Source organism: Lycium barbarum, chromosome 4 (genome assembly GCF_019175385.1).
Source record: "Lycium barbarum isolate Lr01 chromosome 4, ASM1917538v2, whole genome shotgun sequence".
NCBI lineage: Eukaryota > Viridiplantae > Streptophyta > Magnoliopsida > Solanales > Solanaceae > Lycium > Lycium barbarum.
The window spans coordinates 97771521-97799392 of NC_083340.1; the positions used below are offsets into that span (position 1 = coordinate 97771521).

General features: G+C 41.5%; 1 protein-coding gene across 3 annotated transcripts in view; it reads left to right on the forward strand.

The window, feature by feature from the left end:
- Positions 1-2864: 2864 nt before the first annotated feature.
- The window catches only part of LOC132636153 (uncharacterized), a 32814-nt gene continuing 7806 nt past the window's right edge, over positions 2865-27872 (forward strand). For 2 of the 3 annotated variants that reach the window (XM_060352858.1, XM_060352859.1), the window contains exons 1-15: positions 2865-3021; positions 3103-3325; positions 3780-3930; positions 4178-4314; positions 4461-4564; positions 4715-4810; positions 5542-5635; positions 6509-6629; positions 6747-6940; positions 7251-7354; positions 7426-7481; positions 17083-17172; positions 17273-17372; positions 17521-17625; positions 17710-17782. In XM_060352858.1, the coding sequence (XP_060208841.1) occupies positions 3019-3021; positions 3103-3325; positions 3780-3930; positions 4178-4314; positions 4461-4564; positions 4715-4810; positions 5542-5635; positions 6509-6629; positions 6747-6940; positions 7251-7354; positions 7426-7481; positions 17083-17172; positions 17273-17372; positions 17521-17625; positions 17710-17782 (1651 nt within the window). In that variant the 5' untranslated portion in view covers positions 2865-3018. The remainder of the gene's footprint in view (positions 3022-3102; positions 3326-3779; positions 3931-4177; positions 4315-4460; positions 4565-4714; positions 4811-5541; positions 5636-6508; positions 6630-6746; positions 6941-7250; positions 7355-7425; positions 7482-17082; positions 17173-17272; positions 17373-17520; positions 17626-17709; positions 17783-27872) is intronic. The other variant, XM_060352860.1, reaches the window with a different exon arrangement.

Below are 27872 nucleotides of genomic sequence, written 5' to 3' on the forward strand. Positions count from 1 at the left end.
TTACGTATATGTGCCTAATTATGGCTATTATGGAACCCCGAGCTTATACGGCCGGGTAGAATATATGTATATATATATACAATGCGCGCGCACCACTACAGTTGGGTACGGATAAACCTGAGCCTTGGTAGGGCCAGGTCTATATATAATCACTGAGCCTAGCCATGGTCGGGTACGCAAAACATCGAACCTTCGTGGTCGGGTATGCTATGTATATAATATAGATGTGAGTATAAATACGAATATGATATGAATACAATTATGGATACAAAATGTAAATGAGTACGGATATGAATACGGATGTATGTACACAATCTCGCATTAGAAATGGAAAGACCCTATGAAAAGCAAGTAAATGTTTATGACGATGATTCCACTATCTCCCATCTTATGCTACTTCTTATGTTACTTATTATGCTTCTATAATGATATTGATCATGCTTTACATACTCAGTACATTCTTCGTACTGACGTCCTTTTGTTTGTGGACGCTGCGTCATGCCCGCAGGTGGCTAGGGAGACAGACTTGATCCGTAGCTATATTTCTCAGGGACTACATAGCGGAGCTCCATTTCATTCGGAGCTATAGCTTTTGGTATTGATTCTTTTGTGTACATATTTATGGGCATAGCGGGGTCCTGTCCCGCCTATATGATATGACATACTCTCCTTAGAGGCTCGTAGACATGTGTATATAGTTAGATGTGTTTGGCCCTGTCGGCCTATATTTTGGATAACATTTTGCTAGCCTCGTCGGCTTATGTACATTGCTATGGGCATTGCTATAAATGGTGATATGTATATATGTATTGTTGCCCAATGGAAATAGTATGATTTAATATGTGGCTCACCTAGATGCAAATGTAAAAGTGTGTTAAGAGGTGCCTGGGTGGGTTAGCACCGAGTGCTCGTCGCGGCCCTCCAGTTGGGTCGTGACAAGGGTAAAGTGATAGCTTATGCTTCCCGCCAGTTGAAAGTTCATGAGAAGAATTACCCTACCCATGATTTGGAGTTGTTGGCTGTAGTCTTCGCTTTAAAGCTTTGGAGGCATTACTTGTACGGTATCCATTGTGAGGTTTTTACCGCAGTTCTAGTTATGATGTTAGTGGTGGTGGTAGTGGTAGTGGTTGTGATGGTAAAGGTGATTAATGGTGGCGGGTGGGGCTGGAAGTGGAGAGTGGAGAGTGGAGAGTAAGTAGGTAGTAGGTGAGTAGGGCAGGTGGTGAGGGGTTAGGAGGGTGAGAATGGTGGTGGTTGACAGTGGTGATGGTGATAGCGGGATAGATCGTGGGGGTAGGGTGGTGGTGATAGTAGTTGTGATGGCAGAGGTGGTTAGTGGTAGTGGGGCGAGTGGTGGGTTAGTGGTAGGGTGGTGGAGGGGGTGGGGTTAGGAGGGTGTGGTGTGGTTGTAAAAATTATTCATATAAAAGTATATCTTAATGGTGGACTTTGTTTAAGATCTTAGTGATTAAAACCGATTCAGATCAAATAAGTGCTTAGATCTTAATGTAAACAAATGCACTTAATAACCTAATATATGAACCATTCAGATTCAGACCTCCATTAAGTGCAAACAAATGAGGCCTTTAGTTACTACTAACACCAATGTTTGGTTGTGCGAGACCCAAATTAAATTTCGCCTGTAGATGGCATAATTTTTTTCTCCTTTATAAATCATTCTGAAAATGGAAAAGGGTCATATATACCCTCGTACTTTGGGAAAAGGTTTACATTTACCCTTCGTTATACTTTTGGGCTAAATATACCCCTATTGACTAACAAACCACTAACGTTCCACTGTATAAGACTAATTTGTTTCTAATCAATCTGATTAACACCAATGACTGCCATGTGTCTTAATTTTTAATTTTAACCCAAACTTCTTACCTTCCTCCATAGATGGCTTAGTTTTCCCTTCGGCATTGCCACAATAAGGGACAATATTTGGAGCGGTTGGTGAGAGAGAGTCGTTGTAGTGCTCCAGAGAAAGGAGACAATTATTTTTGGATGAGCCATTTGTCGGCGGAGTCGAGTGTGGAGATGGAGGAAAGGAATGAAGAGATGGTTTCGAATCCAGCATCGTTACATACCTCGGAAAAGAATCAAATTTGAAGTAGAAAAAGCATTCATCAAAGTGAAACTTGAGAAATTCATGATTAACTTTGCCGGTATTTGGTGGAAGAAGAAGAAGTGCGAGATTTTTGTGAAAGTTACTGCTATAATTTTAGTTTGAATTTTTGGTGTTGAAATGAAATGCTAGCTATGGAGGAAAGGTGAGACGGTTGTCTTTCTTTTTGTGTGTGTAAGGGTGTGCGCTTACACACAAACACAAAATCTCGATTTATATTACTTAAGTAGTGGGAAACTGGTTGCTTCATTTATATTCATAAATCTTTATTAAGCCTTTTCTTAATGTTTTGTAGATAAGGTGGATTGGAACTGGTAACGGATCGAGGGATTATGCAAATCTTTAAGACAAATATGGGAGTGGCTTTCCACAAAGTCAAGGCCAAACATGTAATAAGTTAACTGCTCTCTGCAGGGGCTTAATGCGGGTGATTTCTGGTGTAGTGTGACGGAAGAAGGATGTTGCTTGAGCTTAAAGGTGTCACCAATGGCGGCAGATTAAAACATGTGGGATGAGATTAGCTTAACCAGGTAAATGGGATCGGATTAAAACACTACATGTAGACATTTAGACGCAAATTAATCTTAGAATAAGGTCTGTTAGTTAATAGAGATATATTTAGTCCAAAAATATAACGATAAAGATATATTTAACTCAAAAGTATATCGAAGGGTAAATGTAAGACCTTTTCCCAAATTACTGGGATATATATGACCCTTTCCCGTTCTGAAAAATTCAAGAAACGTCTTCAACGTAGTTATAGTAAGTTTGCTTGGCATTTGTAAAACATTCCCTCCACAGCTCAAAGGCCTCAACTTTCTGGAAAGCCCCTCCGTTTTCCATTTTTCATCTAACTTCCAAACTCCGCAACTTCTTCTCCAGCCACTTCAATGGTTGCTAAACATTTTACTTTCCATCGTTTGGACACTTAAGCAATCTCTATTTGGTTGACTCGATTTTGTTTTAAATTTCAGGAAGAAGAAGCTTCTTCAAGTAGCGCGGCATCATCATCATCATCATCCCAAGTACAAGCTTCATTAGATGATTGTTTGAAGCTACTCAGAGGAGAAAGGGACGAGCAGAGGTTAGCGGGTCTACTTCTAGTTACCAAATTTTGCAATAAAGATGACCACACCGCCATTCTCAAGGTTTACGATGCCGTTGGACCTCAATTCCTCCGCCGCCTTCTTAGAACTGGTAAAAGGTCTAAATGGTTTTTTTTTTTTTTTTTGTTCAGTGAATTTTTAGCATTTGGATTGGTAGTTAAGTGGGTGAATGTATAGTCTGGTGGCCAAGAGGTCACAATTTCATTCTCACTGTCATTGCTTTCCATTGGGCTTTTCCCCACTCCCTGTAAACCATATATAAGGAAAAAGTTAATCAAGTGTGTTTCTTGTTCCCTTTTGGGGCAGAGCTGGCAAACTTTCCCTTTTAGAATGCAAGGTTGCTCCCACTCGATTCTCAAATTTGTATTTAGGGTTCGTTGTCCTGATTTGCCTTAAAAGATAAATTACTTACCAGTATGAGATGAAATTGGCCCAATTAGAGGGGAATAATATAGAGGATTCAAATTGTGGTCCTCAGTTAGTTTGGGATTGAGCTGTAGTTAATTGATTGGTTGGAGTTTTAATCTGAAAATTGGTTTTTACAGGAACGGGGAAAGGAGGTGATGGCGGGAATCGGGATGCCTACTTGCAGTTGTCAATCACAGTTCTTGCAGCATTTTGTAGAGTTCCCGAGATTGCAGCTTCGGAAGATATGGTTACTAAGATTCCTCTCATTGTAGAGACAATGTCCCGAGAGTATGTTTTCTGCTGAATCATTTCATTGGCAATTTCGGTTTTGTAGTTTATGTTGCTGTTATTAATTAGTGTGAGATTCTTTTAGTAAGTGGAAAGTTGGTTTCTGTTGTCTCTGTAGTTTTTGTTATTGTGCCGGAGAGCTCAGTGAGATGTTACTGTGGGGTGCATTTGCTTAATTACAATTACATTTGCCTTCTCCATTTCTTCTACCAAATGTGTAACATTAGCATTTTGTTTACACTTCCAGAGCAGGATCACCTATCATTGAAGAATGCTATGAATTTTTGTTTTTGGTCTCAACGGCCAACGAAGAAGGGGTTAAAACCTTGTTCAAATCTGGTGGCTTGAATGTGCTCGCTTCGCAAATGATGATTCTACCAGATGGTATTTAGTTTGATCATCTGAAACATGTTACATTTCTAAGGATCATAGTTTCACCTTATAACTACAACCTTGCCGTTGTCTCTTCATAGATTCAACCTGATTTAGCTTCCGAGTTTGATCCTGTTTTATTTTTAAATTGTTTTCAGGTTCTCATATGATTGAACTTGCTATGAGACTTGTGCAAATCATTGTTATTAAGCTACCCTCAGAAAATGTTTATTCTGAGCATTCAACTGATCTGTCAATGGTGGTGAGTCTACCAGAACTGAGTCCCTTTGATAGAGTTTTTTGGTGCAGTTGTTGGATGCTTGATTTACAGCATACTGTGTGTTTTCACGTATCTCTGTCTACACAATTTTTTATGCACTAAATTTGTATGTTATATTTTTGTTTGTGGTAGGTGGCTGCAGTGGCAAAGCAGTTTGTTGTACTGCAAAATGCACTGAAGTTTGAAGCGCTTCACCTCCTATCAGCTATCCTGTCCAACGGATATTCTGTATGTTAGTTACTTTATATTAAGCACATGTATCTGTACTTTTGGTGTATTATGGTCATATATCCTTACTAACATGCTATCAACTATATTAGAAATTTCAAAATCTTTTGTTTTATGATTATCCTTATTTTGAATAACCAATAGACTGATTCGTTTGTAGTTATCAGTATTCAGTATCATGTTCGCTAGCAGTCCCTGCTCCATCGGGCAACTTCTCTAGCTTTATCTTTTATATCTAGAGATATTCATTATATTTGTTTTTTTCATATACCCTTCCCTCAACACCGCGCATAGCGGGAGCTTAGTGCCCCGGGCTGCCCTTTTTTATACCTATTAAAAGGAAATCCTTGAAATGAATCTATTAGAAATACTGGGATATCCTTATGAATATAATTGTAAAAGATTGCATTCGAAAAAACCAATCAAATGTCTGGTTGTAGAGAGTGAAAATTGATAGATGAACTGATTGTTGTAGCACAGTCCTACTTATCGGGATATGCTCTTTTTGGTTAATAGGTCTTATTGGGATATACTCTTTTTATTATAGGTCTTATCGGGATGTGCTCTTAGTGATCTTTTACAATATACAGTTGACCATTTGAAGAAGGCTTGATAAATTTATCTTGCATTCAGTCATAAGTTGCTTGTTTTCCTTGAACCCCATATATGCTCCTTTTGTCATGTCTCTACTGTCTGGAATCTGACTCTGGCTTTTTATACACAATTTACAGGCACCTGTATATGATGCTCTTCGGTTAATGGAAAATGACGTTTGGTCTACAAACCTGCGGATTGGTATTGTGGCTATCTTGCAAAATCGAGTTGGTATGTCAAAATTTATGTGTAAATATATTTCTCCATTCATTTTGCATAAATCTGTCAACTTCAAATATAGTACCATTTTTTCATTTCCCCAACCCTCGTGAAAATGGCTTTTGTTACTTTAAGAGAATATGGGAGTGAATGTAGAGGCCTAACATATCTATAAGATGAGTCGTAGAAATAAGGATGTTAAAATAAATTTTATCATACAAAATAAGTGAAGATTATATTAATCATATCAGACATAGGGTGCAAGTAGTCAGATAGAGGATAAATGAGAGTAGGTCACATGAGATGATTTGGCCATGTCTTACATAGTGCATTTTCCATAGGTGTAGCACTGTGATGATTGAAGTTGCTAAAAAGGGACGAGTTAGATCTAAAGTCATTTGGATTGAAGTTTCGTCAAAAGACCTACAATCTCTTGGAATCAATATGGATTTAAGTAGTAACAAAACACATGTAGGCAAATGATTCATATAGGTAGAGGTGTCAAACCCAAGTTGGGTCAAAACGGGTCAAGCCAATAAAGGGGTCATAACCCAACCCGCCCAAAGATTATTTGGGTCAATAAAGATTGGGTCAAAATGTGTTAACTAACGGGTCATAACCCTACCATCTAACATGACTACAACTTTTTTCCTCTTTTTCTTTTACACTATTATCGCTATGCAAGAATCCTTGGGCTGTCCAGGCTGTAGAATTCAAATCTTTGGCAGTTGCTCGGTCAACGATGTTAATTTGCAGATTAATTGTAAGAGTTGGTAAAATAATACTAGGTCCTTCTTTGTTTTGGTTTTTGTGTTTTTTTTTTTTTTTTTTTTTTTTTTTTTTTTGGGGGTGGGTAATTCACCTTTCTCCTCATTTCTATTGTAGCACCTTCACATAAGCTTCAGGCTCTTGTTCTGGCTGAGTGTGTCATATCAATTGTTGGTGAAGGTTGGCTTATTGGGGAGATGAACTTAACTGATTCTCAGGATTCCCTGCCTGCTGACAGGTAAAGCAGAAATTCATGGTGTTGAATTTGTGTTCCTCTTTCTTTAACTTGCCTCCTCCATTGGCTTATCTCTGAGTTGGGACGTGGAAAGCATCAAGTATCTGTGCATCTCTTCAGGTGTATTCTGCTTGTTTTGGAGTCATCAAGGGTTGAAATCGCTGTTCTTCTAAATGACCTAGCATACTTGAAATATGAAGCCTCCAAGGCGTCCTCAAATACAGAGAACATTCTGATGAAGCAGAGGAATCTTGGAGTAGCATTCTCTTTGGTTGAAAAGATAATTAAACTTATTTCTAGTTTTGGTGGAGAAGGTATGTAACAATATTTGTGTGGTAGAAAATATTTCTTATTTTTCCTGATACTTTTCGGAAAACTATTACTGAAGAAATTAACATGGAACCCGATTTATGCCAGTAATAGTTAAAAAAATATAGAAACTAAGGTCATCTCCACTTGTACTACCCTTTATAGTCGATATTCGTCGAATTGGAAGCCTGATTCTGGGACAGAGGGAGTGTTTCATTTGAATGTTATGCTTTGCTGTTATATCTTGATCCAGCAGTAGAGAGAGATGTTAGGAGGTGACTTATGAGCTGATTATTTAATGAAAATCATTTGCAGAGTCAACTGTCAATGTTGTTATCAGTGAGCGCACTTTCACAAAAATCATTTCGGGGCTCAATGAAACAATTGGTGTTGTTTTGGACTATCTACGAGATACTAAGGTACTATTGTCCATCAGTACGTAGGAGAATAATTATAGTAAGTCTGCTCATGCAATAATGATTCTTCGCAGGAGCATGGACAGATGAAAGGGGATGACCTTCTAGCGGCTGTTCGACTAATCGGAAGGTATGAATCCCACCTTTCCTTCTGTGTAGATAAAAAAAAAAGGTAGAGAATCTCTGGCTGCAAATAAAATCATCCCCTGAGAGAACTGTTGGTATTAGCACAGTGATTATTATCAGCATTACCTGTCTTTTTATAGGTGATATTCTTAAACTGTTGGTATTAGCACTCTTCCTACAAGACAAAAAAAAAAAAATGCTCCCAGGCACCTTTCCCGAGGTGACTTTCTAGAGGTCCCTTCTGGGTCTTTAGGCACCCTTCTTCCGGCGATACTCTGTTGCCGGAAATTTCCTTTCTTTCACTCCTCTCCATACTTTCTTTCTTAGCTACTTATTATGGAAAACAAATTATACTTCAGATCAGGGGGGAAATCTTATGACATTACCATGCATAAGTCTCATTCAGAGTTTTGGTTCGATTGGGTGGAAAGCAGTAGATTATCCATTAGAAGACTGACCCTGAGTAAGGGAGCTCTTTTATGGACCTGCAGGAGGCTAAAGGAGGCTTCAGAAAACAGGGGGAAGAACTTCAAATCATGGAGATGTAGAGATTTCTCTACCAATATCTATTGCTCTCAGAAGTTCAACAAATATGGGAGATTCCTTTCTGTCATTACAGTTAAAGGACATAGCAGAATCGTCATTATCATTCCAGAGAATACATTTAATGAGGGATGGGGGCATTTAGCTACAAAAATAGAGGAATTTATTATTGCTACTACAGTGACAAAAGGAGCATTTATTACAAAGGGTGATGCTAATCCACCAGTCCTAAAGGGGGGAGGAAACTTTAAAGAAGCTTTACACAAAAACAAATGGACAATAAATGAAGTTGAGGTCGAGGGGGCAAAGGAGCAGTTGACAGTGAAATCTCAGGTGGAGGACAATGATCTTCTCAGCAGGTGTCTCATTGGGCGTTTCGTTGGAGGTGATGAAATTCCTGTTCGTAATGAAGTGAGAAGATGGGCTCAGCAAACCTGGAAAGGGACTCACAACATTCAAGTCTATGACATGAATGGCTTTCAGTTCCTCTTCGAGTTTCAATCGAGAAAAGCTGCCGAACACATTTTTGCGGGTGAATGGAAGAGACAGGGGACCGTCTTGAAGCTTGAGTGGTGGTCCCCAACAAAAGGTGGACCGTCTTGAAGCTTGAGTGGTGGTCCCCAACAAAAGGTGCTTTCCCAATCCAAACCAAGTTCGACTGGTTTTGGATTAGGGTTCTTGGGTTGCCATTGCATCTATGGTCTAAAAACGTTATGAGGGAGATAGGTGATAGATGCGGAGGATGGCTGGAGAATGAAGAGGAAACAGAACTGAAAAACCATCTCAGATGGGCTCGCATTAGGGTCAGGGGACCGGCGGAGATGATTCCCCAGTCAATCGATGTCGCCGACGGAGAGTTGATTTTTACTTTGCTGATATGGGTTGAGAAGCCGGTGATGTTTAGAAAGAACAACTTTGATGGTGACCTTACCTTGCAGACCTATGATGGAAAAAAGGAGGACAAAGTCAGACTGGCACCAGGAAAGGACGAGACCTTTTTTCATGAGAATGGAAAAGAAATCGCAGATCTTTGCTCAACAGATATCGATGTAACCAATATAGTGGATACAGAGGAGGGGGTAAGGCACGTGGCCAGCTGCAGTACTGATGGGGAATTTTTAATTAAAGTGGTGGGGTCAGCCTATTTAATTTCAAACCCTAATGAGGGCCCAAGCAATTTAAATGAATCTCTGGTTCTTTTAAATAACCCTTCTGGGCCGGTGCAGTGCAAGCCCAATATCAAACTAACTCCTGAGCCTTTCATTAACTATATCAATGTAGCCCAAGACTCTTCCATTATTCCACCTGAGTTTTCTTCGATACTTGGGGACCTGGAGACTTTCATGAAGATGACTGAGGAGCCTGTGGAAGGGACAGATGTCACGACCCAACTAGGGGCCGCGACGGGTACCCGGAGCTAGATACCGAGCACCGCTCACTCTACTACTCATTTTACTCATTTAATGATCTTTTGCCAGTTTACGCATGAAAGTATAGGAAACATAATTTGTATCAAAACATAAGTACTTTATATACATATGCCTCTCGGCCATCAAAATAATATATACATAATAATAGCATCTTTTGGGACCACCTGACCCACACTACGTATCTACGAGCCTCTACTGTCATAATGAATACATAAACGGAACAAGACTCCGTCGTGCCCAAAATATATATATGCATATATACCAAAGAGAAATCATAAGCACCTCCGAACAATGGAGTGCTCTCCACCGCTGACAGCTCCTAAGTATCTGGATCAAGCTCGCCTCCCTGTCTACCTGTGGGCATAAACACAGCGTCCAAAGAAGGGACGTCAGTACGAATATTGTACTGAGTATGAGAGGCATGAACAATGAGGAAAGGCATCAATAATATAATGAGAGCATCAATATAAAGCACATGGATCTGACCGATAATCATAAATGGAATAATGCATGCTGTCTTACTCATACTTATCATCGTAACATGTATGCATCATATGCAAGCTGCCCGCCCATGTCGGAACGGTGTGATAATCAATAATATAAGCCCGCGTCCAGGCCTCCCGCGTCCGGGGTACCATCTCATGCCGCCTACTAGTGGTGTCTGCCCACGCCCGAAGGTCGTGGTGTATCCGTATCGCGCCCGCCGAAGCGGTGTCTGCCCGGCCAACTAGGCTCGGTATGCAATGCTCATGCCATGCTTATCATAAAATAATCATCATAATATACTCATTGTAAAATACTTATCTTATCATAGCACATGCGTAAGGTTTGAGAACAACTTTACTCTATCGGGGTAACGTAAGGTCGTGACCCCCCGATTGCTTTATGGAGCAATTACGGACATTCTGCCTCACCTTGAAAGGACTAGTACATAAGGTGAGTGTAGGCAAGGACTAACATCATCATCATCCTAGCATCATCATATCGTATAACTTATCTCATATAGGCATTTAACTTTTTGGAATGTAGGAGCTCATGGAAAGATGGTAATTCGGACTATAAGATTCATGCCATTAGAAAGAAAGGACTAGCCTCACATACCTTGCCGTTTAGCTAAGTTGTTGTCCACTTATTCTCCTTCGATACCACGTCGTCACCTTCATGAGAGAATTCGTATTACATTAGTCAATTAACTACAAGAACGAATCGCTAGTTCTAGGAAAATTTGGGCAGTACTTCCTTCGTTTATACTACTTTTCCCATGTTCTATATCTACCCCCAACATTCACAATGCTATTCGCAATATCGCAATCAAAATCATCATTTATGCACCATTAGCAAAATCCACCAACCATTTTCCTCCAATTTTCCCATATTTCTCCCTATAGCTCACCTTAGTGCCTTCGTGCATTTACTACTTGTTTCACGTTATAAACATCATTTATATCGTATTTGTACTCACAACACTTCAACATTCATGATTCAATTCCACTATCATTCATTTATGTCACTATTCACTTAATAATGACCCATTCCTATGTTCTTCTACATTTTAAGTATCTAAGCCTTCCAATACCTTGAATCACGTGGTATAGTCATGAAACATACCTTAAATGATGATTGAACAGGCCTTGAGTTGAAATACTTCACTTAGCCAAAACCCTAGTTCCACCCTTTTAAGGATTTCTTGACTTAGATGATCCTTTGATGTGTTCTTACCTATGTTGCTCGGACTCGGTGTCAAGTGTCGGATACGGGTACGGATCTAGAGGTCGGATTCGGCATAATCTAAATTTTAAGATTCGGGGGTGCGGATACGGGTGCGGGGATTCGGCTAAAATAATTCAAAATTATAAGAAAAATAACTAAATCTATGCCTAGAAATAAAAAACAAAAATAATTTTTTATAGTTATGTTTCATTTATAATTAAATTTTAATTTTTAATTAACTCGAAACTCTTCTAGATACAATAAGTGTCCACTCTTCAAGAGCTCTCCGTTTCTTTCAATTTAGCCTCAAATTTTTTCTCAGATTGGTCCATGGATTTGGTCAAAGTATCCAATTTCGTTTGACCAGATCCGACACGAATCCGGTGTCGGTGTCGGTGTCGTGTCGTGTCGGACACGGGTACGGCAGCAAAAGTGAAGGGTCCGAGCAACAGAGGTTCTTACACTTGTTTTCATGAATTTAGTGGTGTTGATCTTGATGTTCCCTTTGATTCTCTTGAATTCTTATGGAGGAAATATTTGGAATGTTCTAGAGGTCTCTTGAGGTGTATGGATGAAAAATGAAGTGAAATGAGGCTTAAGTCCCTTTTAGTGATCACAAAATCTGATCTTTAATGAAAAATTGTCGGGATGAACAGTGGTCGTAAACCACAGTTTACGGACCGTATTGTGGTTTACGGTCCGTCCTCCGCGATCGTTTTTAAGCATTTCAAAAACAGAAAGTTTGGCTAAGGGACATGGCAGTTTACGACCGAGGTTTACGGTCCGTAAACCAGTTTACGGGCCGTCCTCCAAGTCGTTTTTAGCCATTTCAACACTTTGACAGAACTTGAAATTTTTGAACAGCTGGAGGACGATTGCACTATACGGTCCGTAAATCACTTTACGGGCCGTATAGTGCCCTTTACGACCACTGAGCTGAAAATTCCCCGCCACTTCCTTATTTCCAAAAATTCATAATTTGCCATTCCCGACTTAGTAAAACATCATACACCCAAGCCTTTCGTTGTTCTACTCATCACACAAGTACGGAAAAATTTCCGAGGTGTAACAACAGATTTGGAGGTCAATGACATGCATGAGGAAGGCCCAATTCAGAAATATCTCTCATTGACAACTAGGGATGAATCAGAGCCTCTGAATTTTAATGAGGAAGGAGATGAAGATGAGGAAAATTCTGATGAAAATATGATGTTTCTAGCTGAACCTTATCCCTTACAAATTGATGAGTCTAGCCACATAGAGGAAATCAAAAAGAGGGCCACGCTATGGGTACATCATAATGTTATTAAGGTTAGCAAGAAATTCGGAGCATACTTCAATGGATGTGAAAAGAAAGCTTTTCTTTTATATATGAAGATAGATCAGAAGAGAGATAAGGGGGGTCAAAGCTCTGAGAATTCAAGCAGCTCTGGCAACACAACAACAATCCCGAAAGAACTGAGGAACTTGTTTTTTGACATGAAATTCAAAGATGGAGAGCCTAGAACTAGAGGGAGGAGCCTGCAATTAACCAACCAATGAAAGCTAAGATTGTGGCATGGAATGTTAGGGGGCTGAATGAAATAAATAAGAGGGGGGGGGGGGGTGATAAAAGATTTGATTCAACATTGGGGGGCAAATATCTATGTTTTGGTTGAAACTAAATAAGAAGGGGAGGTTAAACTCTATTTTGCAACAGATATGGGGAAACCGATGGGTTGGTGAAGCTCATCTGGAGGCTATTGGGAGAAGTGGGGGAATTCTTATACTATGGGATAAGAGGGACTGGAGTGTTGAAGTGTTGGATGTGGGCAGTCAGGTCCTAACCTGTAGGTTCTCTGGCATAAATCAGAATCTTTCATGGACACTTAGTGCAGTTTATGCAAGTTGCAACAGAATTGAAAGGAGGGAGTTATGGTGGGAGTTGGCAGCATTCAGAGGCTTGTGTGATGGGCCTTGGGTTGTATGTGGTGACTTTAATGTCACTAGATACCCTGCAGAAAGATCAGATTGCACTAGAATCTCAGGTGCAATGGCTGAGTTTTCTTCTTGTATCAATGACCTAGAATTAATAGACCCTCCTTTATTTGGAGGGTGTTTTACATGGAGAAGGGGGGATAATCACAGGAGTTCTTTTAGAATTGACAGATTTCTTTTTTGTACAGAATGGGAGGATAATTTTCTTCAAATCAAGCAATCCTTACTACCAAGAATGGGATCTGATCACAACCCTATTTTGCTGACTTGTGGCAACTGGCAATTCAAAAAAACTTATTTCAAGTTTGAAAATTGGTGGTTAGAGGTGGAAGGGTTCAAAGATAAAGTGAAAAGCTGTTGGAGATCTTTTGTAACAACTGGCAGACCTTGCTTCGTTTTAGCTACTAAGCTAAGACTTCTCAAAGGAAAACTGAAAGAGTGGAGTAAGGTGAATGCAGGAAACTGGAAACTTAGAAAGGGGGATATTCTTAATCAGCTGAGCAACTTTGATTCTATCCAAGAGCAGAGACCCTTGACAGATGATGAACACATTCAAAAAACTCACTTGGCAATGGAATTTGAAGAAGTTGCAAAGAGAGAAGAGATAGCATGGAGGCAGAAATCTAGAGTCCAGTGGCTGAAGAATGGAGATAAAAACACAATTTTTTTCCATAGAACTGCTAATGCACATAAGAGGCACAACACAATAGATTTTCTGGAAGTTAATGGTAACAACATAACTGATGCAGTAGAGATTAAGGAAGCAATCCTTAATTTTTATCAGCAACTATATAAGGAGACTGAGGAATGGCGGCCTGATTTTCAAATACAAGGTGCTCCAAGTATCACTAATGAGGATCAGGAATGGTTGGAGAGACAATTTGAAGAAGAAGAGATACTAGAGTGTGTCAGGCTTTGTGCTTCTGACAAGGCACCTGGCCCGGATGGCTTTCCTATGAGTTTCTTCCAAGTGTTCTGGGAGGTGATGAAGGAAGACATTGTAAATACCTTACAATATTTTCATTCTCAACAGGTTTTTGAAAGGAGTTTCAATGCCACCTTTGTGGCACTCATTCCAAAGAAGGTGGGGGCATCTGAGCTGAGGGATTTCAGACCTATAAGCTTGATAACAGGAGTGTACAAGATCATAGCAAAGATTTTGGCAGAAAGATTGAAAAGAGTGGTGAGCAGCTTGGTCAATAAGCATCAAATGGCTTTCATCAAAGGAAGACACATTATGGATGCTGCCCTTATTGCTAGTGAATGTGTCGATTCTAGATTGAGGGTAGGAGCACCTGGCATCATATGTAAACTGGATGTGGAAAAGGCATATGATCATGTGAACTGGAATTTTCTACTGAACATACTCAGACAAATGGGTTTTGGGGAAAAGTGGGTGAAATGGATGAGCTTTTGTATCAAGACTGTTAGATTTTCAGTTCTTGTAAATGGAGAACCTGTGGGCTTTTTCCATTCCGAAAGGGGGCTTAGACAGGGGGACCCGTTATCCCCATTCCTGTTCATTCTAGTCATGGAGGGATTCAACAGTATGATGAGAGTTGTACTTGAGAACAGATGGGTGACAGGTTTCAAATTGAGGAACAGGGAGGAGGAGAATCTAGAAATTTGTCACTTTATGCTGATGACACGATCATCTTTTGTGAGCCTGAGGTTGACCAGATCAAGTATATCAAATTGATGCTAATAGTCTTTGAAGCTTCCTCTGGTTTAAGTGTTAACCGGAGAAAGAGCATTTTATTCTCTATAAATAAAGTGCCTCATATACAAACTTTGGCGGACATTCTGGGATGTAAGGTGGAGACCCTTCCAACTGTGTATCTTGGAATGCCTTTGGGCTACAAGCATAAAGCAATGGGGATATGGGATGGCATCATAGAGAAGACAGAGAAGAAATTAGCCAAATGGAAAGCTCAGTATCTTTCTTTAGGGGGCAGGCTCAGTCTAATAAATTCAGTCCTAGATTCTTTGCCCACTTATGTGATGTCTTTGTTTCCTATCCCTACCAAGGTGATCAAGAGGCTAAACAAACTGAGAAGAGAGTTTTTGTGGCACGGTAACAAAGAAGGAAAAGGCTATAATCTGGTTAAATGGAAGGTAGTCCAAAAAAGCAAGAAACAGGGGGGAATGGGCATTAGGAACTTACGGCTACACAACAATTGTCTTATGATGAAGTGGTTATGGAGGTTTAATGAGGAAGAACATTCACTATGGAGAGAGGTTGTTCAAAGTAAATATGAACAACACAATCATTGGTGTACAGATGAAGTCAACAACACTTATGGTGTGGGAGTTTGGAAAACTATCAGAGCTTTCTGGCACATGCTGAAAGAAGATACTTGTCTTAGAGTGGGCAATGGCTCTAAGATACTGTTCTGGAATGATGTTTGGATAAATGGAACTTCACTTAAGGATGCTTTCCCTGATATGTTCTCCATTTGTTCAAATCTGAATGCTACAATTGGTGATTGCTAGACACCTCAAGGTTGGAACCTGCTTTTCAGGAGACATTTGAATGATTGGGAGGTGGAAAGAGTGGCAGAACTTTTGAAGGATATTGGTTTGTTCACTGGTACAACCAATATACCTGATACTATTAGATGGAGACACAACTCTGATGGAGCCTTTTATGTTAAGAGATTGTACAGGAAAAGAAACATGGTTGCTAGTGAAGGGAGACCAGGTTTGTGGAAGAATGTTTGGGAAAGTATAGCACCGACAAAGGTGAGATGCTTCGCTTGGTTGGTTGTAAGAAGGGCATGCCTAACTCAAGAGGTGCTTCAGAGAAAAGGCCGAACTGTTGTGCCCAGATGTTTTCTATGTATGCAGACAAGAGAAACAAACAGCTATCTCTTTCTTCATTGTAGATTTACAGCACAATTATGGTCAATGTTCTTAGGTCTCGCAGAAGTCAAATGGACAATGCCTGAACATACTGCTGATTTATTGACCTGTTGGATCAGAAGAGGGGGAAGCAAGAGCCAGAAAAAATGGTGGAGGGTAATCCCCGCATGCATTTGGTGGACAGTATGGAAAGAAAGAAATGGGAGATGTTATGAAGATACATCAAATTCTATTCAGAAAGTGAAGGAGAATTGTATTGTATCTTTCTATTTTTGGTGTAAAGAACAATGTATAGAGAATGTAGATGACCTTGTAGATTTACTAGGAGCATTGTAAGTTTATCTTTATCTTTAAAACTTTTTTTTTACTGTCTGTTTTTGGAGGTCGCCAGCATACCCTTAATGCTGAGGAATACAACAGTACCAGTTTCTCAAAAAAAAAATTATTATCAGCAGTACCTGTCTTTATAGGTGATATTCTTAAAGAAAACTAAGCCTTCCAATGAACAGATTTAGCAGAATTGGTGCTAGTTTAGCTTTCAGTTTTCTTTTCTTCAAATTGGGATCAATTGCTGCTTCTGCTTGTGTTTGACGGCCTTGTTGTTCTCTTAGATGCTTTTCTGCCATTGTGAGTTAATATTGTTTACTTGTTTCTCTTTTCTTGGGATATATTAGGTCATAACTATATCTGTTGACAATGTTTTTTCCCATGGGATATATTAGGTTATAACTTTATCTGTTGACAATGTTTTTTCCCAATTTCAGTGTTCATTCAAATAGGAAATTCTTTTACTTCTAATTCAACTTCCTGTTGTAAATGGATGCAAGTGCATATATGTGCGTTGTGAATGATATGAACTCTACAATTCCTGGTTTTATCTGCTAGCTAGAGAGTTTTAGATATTTACTGCCATCTTGAAATTTGTGTGGAATTGGGGTTTAATTGGTTCCAATAAAGGCTTGGTGCCATATTAATGTAATGTCGTAGTGTGGATTGAATTGGGCCATATTTGCTGGAGATTGGAGTTTGATTTGATTCTATTGGAGAATTTTTTAAAGTAGTGAATGTCTTTTGTTCTTTCAGTTATCTTGCAGAAGCACCAGATGCATGTAAAGATAAGGTCACAGAACTCCTAGGCTATTTGCTTTCAATTGAAGGGGAAGATGAATTGAGGTTTGGCATTTCTGTTACTGTTTTTCTATTAACCAACATTCGTCTCAATGTCTTGAACATGCGGCTGACATGGAACTTCTGACATGGTTTCAAATGGCAGTCCTTTTTATTCCATCTGTTTTCTGCTTCCGATGCTGTGTCAAATAACTCTCAAGACTGGAGGATGTAAAATTTTAGCTTCCTCAGGTGCATTTAGAGAAGTGAGTCGAGTCTCACTTTCTTTCTGGTTTCTTCGATTAATACAGCATTTTTGCAATCTATGAACCAATATTTTGTATGACAGCTGGCAATCCATTTATATGTCCTCTTCATCTCTTGATCTTCCGGCGGAATGTATTTAATTTGCAGGTTGTCGGTTGCCTTATTGCTTTGATTGACCAAAACAATTATACATCTGAGGATAATGGTTCTATATTCTTGGCTTGCGATACAATTTTGAATCTTCTTCTAAAGGTAGTTTTCGTGCTTCAACATCTTATTTGATGAATTAGTTATATTTGTATGATATTATTGACAATCTTGCCTTCTCATAAACAGCGGGAGCAAACTAAATTTCCTTCAGATGATCCCAGTTTTATCGGACTTTTAGTAGCATTGTCACATTGGGCAGGTAATATCTTTAACTCAGATTTTTGCACTTGCCGAGCCTACGCCTGGCAACCGGTTTCATTTAACCGGTTTTAACCGGTAACCGAACCGGTTAAACCGGAACCGGAACCGGAACCGGTATAACCGGTTAACCGGTTCCGGTTAACCGTGTATTGGTTTACCGGTCCGGTTCCAATATTTTGGAAACCGGAACCGGTTAAACCGGAACCGGACCGGTTAAACCGGTTAAACCGGTTAAACCGGTGAAAAATAAAAAAAATAAAAAAAACGTTGGTATATATATTATATATAAATATATAACATATATATATTAAGTATATATACTTATATAGTATATATTATATATAAATATATATAGTATATATACATATATACTTAATATATATACTATATATATTTATATATAATATATGCTATATAAGTATATATACTTATATAGTATATATGTATATATAGTATATATATTAAGTTATGCATATATATAAGTATATATAGTATATAAATATATATATAGTATATAGTACATATATATAAGTATATATATTAAGTTATACAAATATATAAGTATATGTAAGTATATATAAGTTATATTAAGTTATATATATATAAGTATATATAAGTTATATATATATGTATACGAAAAACACTATTCTGTATTGCTGACTTGCTGTTAGTCTGTTAGTCAGTAAATATTTAAACTTTAATTATAAACTTGTCTAACATATGTAAATATAGTTACAATATACTAATAAATACTATAATATATATATATATATAATACAAAAAATAATAAAAAAATAGATTTTAACCACTCCAAACCTGACCGGTTCCGGTTTGGAGTGGAAAACCGGTAAACCGGAACCGGTTAAACCGGAACCGGCCGGTTCCTTAACCGGTTCCATAACCGGTTCCGGTTGGAACCGGTTGCCAGCCTTAGCCGAGCCTGATCTCTTTGTTTCAACTATTGAATTTTCTTGGTTTGCTCTGCATTCATATTTCCCATCTGTAGCGTCATCCTCAAAAGATGAGCAATTGGTGCCCATCAACCTTTAGTGAAGAGGTGTGAACCTTTAAATGACCCTGTCCCTAGCTGCAGTACGTTGGGGTCAAATTATATATAGATAAAAGAATGCTCGAAGTCTCTCAAAATTGGTAATGTTAAGATGCTACTTGAAGGCAGTTTAATGACTTAATGCTGCTTAATATCATTTGAACCCAATGTACTTCTCATGTTGAATTTGTTAAAAGCGGGAAAAGGGTCTCTTTGACAGAACACGAGGTTGCAAGTATGTTATATTTGCATTATATTCACAAATAGACACATAGTTCCAATTATGTTTCGAGTGGCCCAACATATATAGCATTTTAATTTCTTTTGATACAAATAGCCCAACATAAATAGCATTCTATTTTCCACTCACACGAAAGAAAGGAAAATTGGAGGGTGGAACATGAAGGGATCACATTATCACATAACTTAATACTATCATTGCTAACTTCTACTAGTTCCTGCTAGTATGCCTGTCAGAACTTTATGCAACATCTATAGCTCTAAGACAAACTAATGCAAGTGGGAGCAAGACTGCAAGACTGGGAGAAATCATAATCTTATTTTTAAAGAAGAAACCAAGCAAAAATCTTGAATATAACTCAACCAGCTTGTCCAGTTTGGAAAGTTTGATGCCCCTTTTTTTTTTAATAAAGGAACAACCCACTCTAAGGGCACATTTCAAGGGGCACCAATCTACACAAGTTTATCTCCCAAATTTATGAGAACTGCTAAAACTAAAAATACCTTTTCTTTCTTTTTCTTAATTTTAAATACATAATAGTTACTCCCTCCGTCCCAATTTATGTGGCACCGTTTGACTTGACATAAAGTTTAAGAAAGAAAGGTTGGCTTTTGAAATGTGTGATCTAAAACACACCATAGACAATTTTGTGGCTATAAATCATTTCATTAAGGGTAAAAGGGAAATTTTAAAGTTATATTGTTTCTAATTATAGAAAGTTGACATTCTTTTTTGGGACAGACAAAAGGAAATGGTGCCACATAAATTGGGACAGAGGGAATACATTTGACTTCTTTTTTTATCAGGAAGTTACTTCTCACTTCTGTACAGATTTTTTTCCAAAATGATACTTGTTTACCCCGAATTTGGATAATCAATTAAATTTGTGAGTGAGGTATAGGATATGTGGTTGTGCCTTGAATCTAGTTGGTAGAGGAAAGAAATATATGAATATACTATGAAGAAGCAATTGATAATCGGTGGTTTGCTAGAGATTTGTGTATTTGCTAATATGTGAGTGTTACTTGATTGAATAAATTTAGGAGATGAACATAAGGGTGGACCGAAATCAGATATTTGAAAGAGAGTATATAAGTTTTGCTATTACAAGAGTTCTTGATGTGAGGAAGCTGACCCCTTAAAAGTGGGCAATGGCCCTTATTTATAGTGTTGCCTCATGGCCCCTTACAATAAGAGAAATTTGAAAAATAAAGAAAAGACTCTGACTTGGATTAGGTTGGCCGTACGGTCTGACACCCGTACGATTGACAGTTGAACGTGGCAGGACGTTATCGACGCGTGGCAATCGCGCAACGGATCTCCCGGACCAACGGCCACGAATAAACGGACTAACGGCCACGACCAAACGGACCAACGACAACGACCAACTTGGCCATGAAGGAAACCGGACCAAATGATGCCCTACCTTGGCCTCGGTCCGGGCGTTCCTCCGGTTCAGAACGAAAGTCTTCATGCACGTTCTTGTCCCATTCTTCCCTCGGTTCCGGGTCTCACCAGTTTAACGCATATCCGGTTTTTACCGTATACAGATAGTCCCCACACTTCCCGGTCCGTAGATTTATCGGAGTAACGGGAAGTGGATGAATCAAGAAACCGGTGACTCCATTTGCTCGTTGTTATCTTTTCATTTTTGGCGGGAACAATTGCGTCACGTCCTATTTTCTTCGGCCACGTGTCTTATTCCGGATGGTCAACTCTGACAACCGTCATAACGCACGTCGCTTCAGGTCATTCCTCATTAATTATGGGACACGTGGCTCCCCCTGGTTGGCCGGCATCGGTAACCGTTCCATTCCCATGCCTATATAAGACTCTTCACCTCTTAATTCAAACATTTTTACGATTCATTCCTCTTCATCTTCACTCTTCATTGCATTTCTTCATCTTCACCATATATAATTATCCTCCATATCAAGTTTGTTGCTGATTCATCGCTTATACCACGTGAAAGGAAGCAACTTTGCCACCATCTTTACTAGCTGCTCTTGCTTGAGTGTTGCTGCTTCTTACTCTGTCATTTCTTGAACCGTCTGTTCCCTTACTCTTTTTTAACTTCCTTTTTGAATCCACTCAACTTCTTCTTTTCATATTTTCAAATGTCTGAAACCACTTCCCATGATATTCCCTCGATTTCATCTTAAGGAACCGAACCTGCATCTCCAATTAAAGCAAAGAGCACTTTCGAGCCCACTGCCTCGGACATTATACCGGCCAAGCCTAACTTCAACAAAGATCTTGAGGTCGAAAAACCTTCTTCGGTATCCGATAGGGGGTTTGATGTGAGGCGATATCCCTCATCCATTACTGAGGAAAAACTCGACTTAGTCCGGGCTGATTGCGGGTGGGACACCCGTTCGATTCAAGTTTTTGCCCCCGGGCCAAGTGAATCAGTCACTGACCACCAGGAAGGTTTTTTATATGTGTATACTTACCCTTTCACTCTCAAGCTCGACCCTCCGGTCGATCCGGTCATCTTGGACATGTGCCGGACCTATGACGTGACCTTGGCACAGATTGGTCCGATCGTTTGGAGGGTCGTGGCATGCCTCCGGTTGTTGGCCAACAATGCCGGGAAGGAGCTCACGCTGGCCCACTTGATACGCTTATATTCCCCGAGGTTGTTCCGGGGTGGCGTAATAAAACTCGCAAAGCGTAGCCGGAATTCATTTTTCTCGAAAATGGACGAAGATAGAGACAGGGGCTGGTTATGTCCGGGTGAGGACCGCAGACATCATTCCGGACAATTACATGCCTTTTCCGGAAACGTGGAACAACAAGCGTAAGCCTGAACTCTAAGTAATTGCTTTTCTATGTTTTGTCAAACTTCGATCCCACTTTCTCACCGCTTTTCTTATTTATATTAGCCAATGGATGGATTCCTCCGGTCGTCCGGAATCTGAACGAATGGGTCACTGCACTCCTTAGCCAGTATGTCCACGACGACCGGACGTGGGGCCACCTGTCACGCGGCCGATGGGTCGCCCAGAACCACGGTAATACTTTGCTTCTACCCGTGTTCACTGCATCTTCTACTACCCGTATTCATTGCGTCTTCGATTTTCAGGTTTGCCCAAGGGCTCGGTGGATCCCAGAGCGGAGACGGCAGTCGAACCCACAACGTCGGCACCCGAGTTCGATTCAGCAGGTGCATCTCGTATCCTTGCTGCTGCTGCCGCCAAAAGAAAAAGGCCCTCGGACAAATGGCAGAAAACAAAGAAAAGGGCGAGGAGCGTCGTTAGGACTTTACGGGACGAAGCAGAGCCCGAGCTCCTCATCCGGAGTATCAGTGCGGTCCCTTCCGTGGCTCCCGTTCCGGAGGAGGATATCACCGCTTCACCACTTCATCCAGCCGGAAAGGACCTTTGGTCCCGGTGTTACCCATAGGTGCGGAAGAAGTTCTTTACCCGACTCCTCTAAGGTCGATTGACTTCGTCGACATTTCAGGTGAAGCTTCTTTCGAAGATACCCCCCTGCAAAGGGCAAGTAGATCTGGGGGGCGGCTGCCGCCGAAGCTGATCAAAGAACCAAGCCGGCCCCCGAGAGCGAAGCTCCAACGGTCCCTGGCTCGCTGCCCGATTATGAGACTGCTGCACCTACGGAGCCCCCTGTCTTTGTCGAAGCTGCTGAGGCTGCTCCAAGTTCCCCAACTCCGGCTACGAGGCCGGATGAGTTTGAGGACATGTTCTCGAGCACCCCTCCTGCAACCGGCGAAGCCGCGGGTTTCAGACATCTCCAGATCCCTCAAGCCACAAGGGCGGTTGGTCGGGCCACCGAATCTGGTGCCAGGGACAGCTTGGTGCGCATCTTTCCGGCCCCAAGTGTGGAGCCGAAGAGGACAAGATCGGCTACGGTCACCGTCCCCGAGGATTGCAGCTTTCTTTCTCGCCCGGTGGGCGTGGCAAGCTATCTGAGGCCTCTTGTCTCGGATTCGGACAAGCGAAAGATGAATGGGGTCTCTTAGCAGTGCCTTATTAACGAGGGTATGCATGCGGGCAACCGGGTAAGTTTATTAGCCATCTTTGCATAATTTCACTGAGAATTTTAGCCTTGTTTTGTTCAAGTTTCTAACTTGTTTCATTTGCAGAGTGTGGTGCTCGTCAACGAGGCCTTCGTCCGTGCCCAGCAAGAGGTGGACGACCTCAAGGGCCAGCTGGATGCTCAAAGTCGAGAGATCGAGAAGTTTTTGCATCTTCTGCGGGTGAAGGAGGACGAGTTGAATCAAGCAGTAGCTCTTTCTAACCTCCGACCCGAGCTTGACGCAGCAAAGGCTGAAAATTGTCAGTTAAAGGGTGAGCTGGCCGCGATGGCCGAATACAATTGGAGTCTCGAAGCTGACAAGGTCGGCCTTAGCCGAGACAACGCTCAATTTTCCTCGAGGCTCGGTGAGCTCGAAACCACCCTTTCTCAACTCCGGGGGGAGCTGGATTCGGTGAAGTCTGATGCTGCGAGCTTGGCCGAGAGGAACCGGCTGCTCGAATCTGAGAGTGCCCGGTACAAAGAGCGCATGAGGGTGTTCGAGGAGAAGGCGGAGCAGAGGGCCCAGATATGCGATGATCTGAAAACCGAGCTTAAGGAGACGGCCGATGCTAATGACGCCCTCAAGGCCGAGCTCGAGTCGGCCATCCACATGCAAGATGTCCTCGGAGAGGCTCGGGATGTTCTGGCGGCAAAGTTAGCCCAGGCCGAGGCTGATTTGGAGGAAGCTCTGAAGAGCGTGGAGGCCACCGAGGCTCATGCCACTATTGCTGCTGAGTACGAAAAATGGAAGTCTCGGAGGATCACCCTTGAGCAAGCCGAGCATGGCTTTACGGATCTTCCGGCCCTTATTCTCGAGGCTAGAAGAATCGAGAAAGAGGCTAAGGGTGCCCTCGGGGATGAATCCGAGCGGACAGTGTCTGAACACTCCGGCTCCAGCCATTCCGGATAGATTTAGGGCCTGTACTTAGCTTTTTATTTTTTTGCCTTTGTAGGGGTCTCTGATGTAAAATCCTCTGTATAAATAGAACATGTGTTTTTCTTGATTCTTTTCTTTGAATGACTGTTTGTTATGACTTTCGCCCGAATTGTCGGTTCGTTTAAATAGTCGTTATTTCTGACTATGCCTGAATATCGGCTTCATACTTCATCCGGCACATCTTGTCCGAGAATTTTATTGAGGTTTTGCCCATGGGACTTATTTTATGCTTTGTGAATTCGGACATCTCCGAATCACAACGGGCATTTTTTGGGCCGGAATTTTTTGGCTATTTTTATCTTTTAGGGCCGGTATTTTTCGGACACCCGAATCTCAGCCTTAGCTAGATTTTGATGTAAAAGTCCCCATTCGTGGGATTAATGACTTTGGCTCGGTTCGCTATGACCTTGTTGCCTTTGTCGAATTTCGACCGTAGTGCCCGGTATAGGGTGTATGAATGAAATAGTGCCGAAATACGGCGGTTATCACCGGGGTGAACTGTTTTAACAGGAAGACATTCGGGATATCGTTTATCCAAACTTTCGATAATTTTTGCATTGCAAGTGTTTGTGTACATGAGAATGAATTTTTCCCTTCCGCCTTTGCCGTAGCAAATACTAAATGGACACGATTCATTCTGATCGTTTGGTCCTTACATCGAAACCTAATGCAGAAGATCCGGTTCTTGGTTTTGCCGTAGCAAATGTTATGTGGACACGATTCGTTTTGATCGTTTGGTCCTTACATCGGAACCTAATATTGAAGGTCCGGTTTTATTTTGTTGAGGGCGGCCTCCGGTTTCAGCTAACCGGGGTAAACTTCGGAGTGGGTGTGATAGTCCCCTAGCTCTTATCCGAGCTGCAAGATCGGGTGAGTGCTATTAAGTCCCCATTCGTTGGGTGTGACCCCGAGTTTCCGGGCCTCTGTCTTCGTCCTCGTTGAGTAACACGTTGTACTTGTTGCCTCATTAAAAACCTTGTCGGTAAACCCATTTTGGGACAAAACCGCACTAAGGAAAAGAGTGCAACACGTGTTTTCAGGCCTAAATTCTAACTTTATCCTGCTCTCGATTTTTCTGCAAAAAGAGAAAGGTTAAATAGAAAACATGGGGAGTTCATACCTTAACAGTAGTATCTTTTCAGATGAGCCACGTTCCAATTGTTGCGCAACCGTTGCCCGTCCATGGACTCCAACTGATACGATCCTTTGCCCGTTATCCCGGTTATCTTATACGAACCTTCCCAGTTCGGACCCAGTTTTCCTTCGTTGGGATTCTTGGTGTTCAAGGTAACTTTTCGAAGCACCAAGTCCCCAACTTGGAAATGCCGAAAATTGGCTCTTCGGTTGTAGTACCTTTCCATTCTCTGTTTCTGGGCTGCAATACGGACTAACGCATTTTCGCGAAGTTTTACGGCCATGGCCTTCTCGTTTGACTCCCCGGTAGTATAGCTGAACCGGAGAGTGGGTTCACCAACCTCTACAGGAATAAGGGCTTCAGCCCCGTAGACCAACGAGAAAGGAGTTTCTCCCGTACTTGATTTTGATGTGGTTCTGTATGCCCACAACACCTCCGGTAATATTTCCCTCCAGTGATGCTTTGACGCTTCAAGCTTTTTCCTGAGATTTTGGATTATTGTCTTATTCGTGGATTCCGCCTGTCCGTTTGCACACGGGTGGTACGGGGTTGATACAATTTTCTTGATCTTCAATCCCTCAAGAAAATCATTGACTTTGCCACCCACGAACTGGGGTCCGTTATCACAGGTTATCTCAGCAGGGATGCCGAAGCGACAGATGATGTGGTCCCATATAAAGTCAATGACTTCCTTCTCTCTGATTTTTTCAAAGGCCTGCGCTTCAACCCACTTAGAGAAATAATCAGTCATAAACAGAATGAAACGGGCTTTATCTGGTGCCCATGGTAATGGACCGACAATGTCCATTCCCCACTTCATGAAAGCCAAGGTGACACCACCGAATGCAGCAACTCCCCGGGCTGGTGAATCATCGGAGCATGTCGCTGACACCCGTCACATTTCCGGATGAAATTTTTCGAGTCTTCATCCATCCGGTTCCAGTAATAGCCGGCCCTGATGATTTTTCGGACCAGAGCTTCAGCACCGGAGTGGTTTCCACATGTTCCTTCGTGTACCTCTCTCAACACATACTCCGTCTCTCCGGGACCCAAACACTAAGCCAGGGGCCGAAGAAAGATCGTCGATACAATTGGCCGTCTACCAAGCAGAAACGCACTACTTTGGTCCTTAATGACCGTGATTCTTTTGGGTCATTCGGGAGCTTTCCATCACGCAAGTAGTCGATGTACTTGTTGCGCCAATCCCAAGTCAAACCCATTGTGTTTATTTCGGCATGTCCGTTTTCTATTGCCGTGTTCAACAAGTGCACCGCAGTCCTGAGGTTGATTTCTTCCCCTTCGACCGAGGATCCCAAATTTGCCAATGCATCGGCTTCGCTGTTCTGTTCCCTCGGTATATGCTGCATGGTCCATTCCTTAAATCGATGTAGTGTCACTTGGATTTTTTCAAGATACCTCTGCATCCGTTCGTCCTTGACCTCGAAGACGCCATTCACCTGGTTTACGACCAAGAGCGAATCGCACTTTGCCTCGATTATTTCGGCCCCCATACTTCGGGTCATTTCCAAACCTGCAATCATAGCCTCATACTCGGCTTCATTGTTAGTCAATTTAGCAGTTCTAATAGACTGTCGAACCGCATCCCCGACCGGGGTTCTAAGGACGATTCCTAGCCCGGAACCTTTGAGGTTCGAGGCTCCGTCCGTGTGTAGCGACCAAATACCCGAGGCCTTCCCCGAGGTTAGTAGAAGCTCTTTCTCAACCTCGGGGACCATAGCCGGGGTGAAATCTACCACAAAATCGGCCAAGATCTGGGACTTGATGGCCGTTCGAGGTTTGTACTCGATATCATATCCGCTAATTTCGACGGCCCACTTAGTTAGTCTACCCGATAATTCCGGTTTATGCATGATGTTTTCAGGGGGTAAGTAGTTACTACACATATTGGATGACATTGAAAGTAGGGCTTGAGCTTTCTAGAAGCACTTACCAGTGCCAATGCCAATTTTTCCAAGTAGGGATAACGGGTCTCCGCATCCCCCAAAGTTCTACTTACATAATAGATAGGTAATTGCGTACCTGATTCTTCTCGGACCAAAACGCCACTTACCGCTACCTCAGAGACAGCAAGGTAGAGAAAAAACGGCTCGTCCGCCTTTGGCGTGTGCAACAACGGTGGGCTAGACAAGTATCTCTTCAATTCTTGTAAAGCTCTTTGGCACTCCAGTGTCCAAACGAAGTCGTTCTTCTTCCTTAGTAAGGAGAAGAAACGATGACTCTTGTCCGAGGACCTCGATATGAAACGACTCAACGCCGCTATCCTTCCTGTGAGCCTCTGTACTTCTTTGACGTTATTCACCACCTCAATATCCTCAATGGCCTTGATCTTGTTCGGGTTGATTTCGATCCCCCGATTTGACACCATGAAACCCAGAAATTTGCCGGACCTTACCCCGAAGGCACATTTTTCCGGGTTGAGCTTCATGTTATACTTGCGGAGTACGTCGAAGGTTTCCTGCAAATGTTTTAAATGGTCCTCTATTTCCAGGGACTTGACCACCATGTCGTCAATATAAACTTCTATTGTTTTCCCTATTTGTTCTTCGAACATCTCATTAACTAGGCGTTGGTAAGTTGCACCAGCATTTTTTAGTCTAAAAGGCATGACATTATAACAGTAAGTCCCATATCGGGTGATGAAGGGTGTTTTCTCTTGATCCTCTGGGTG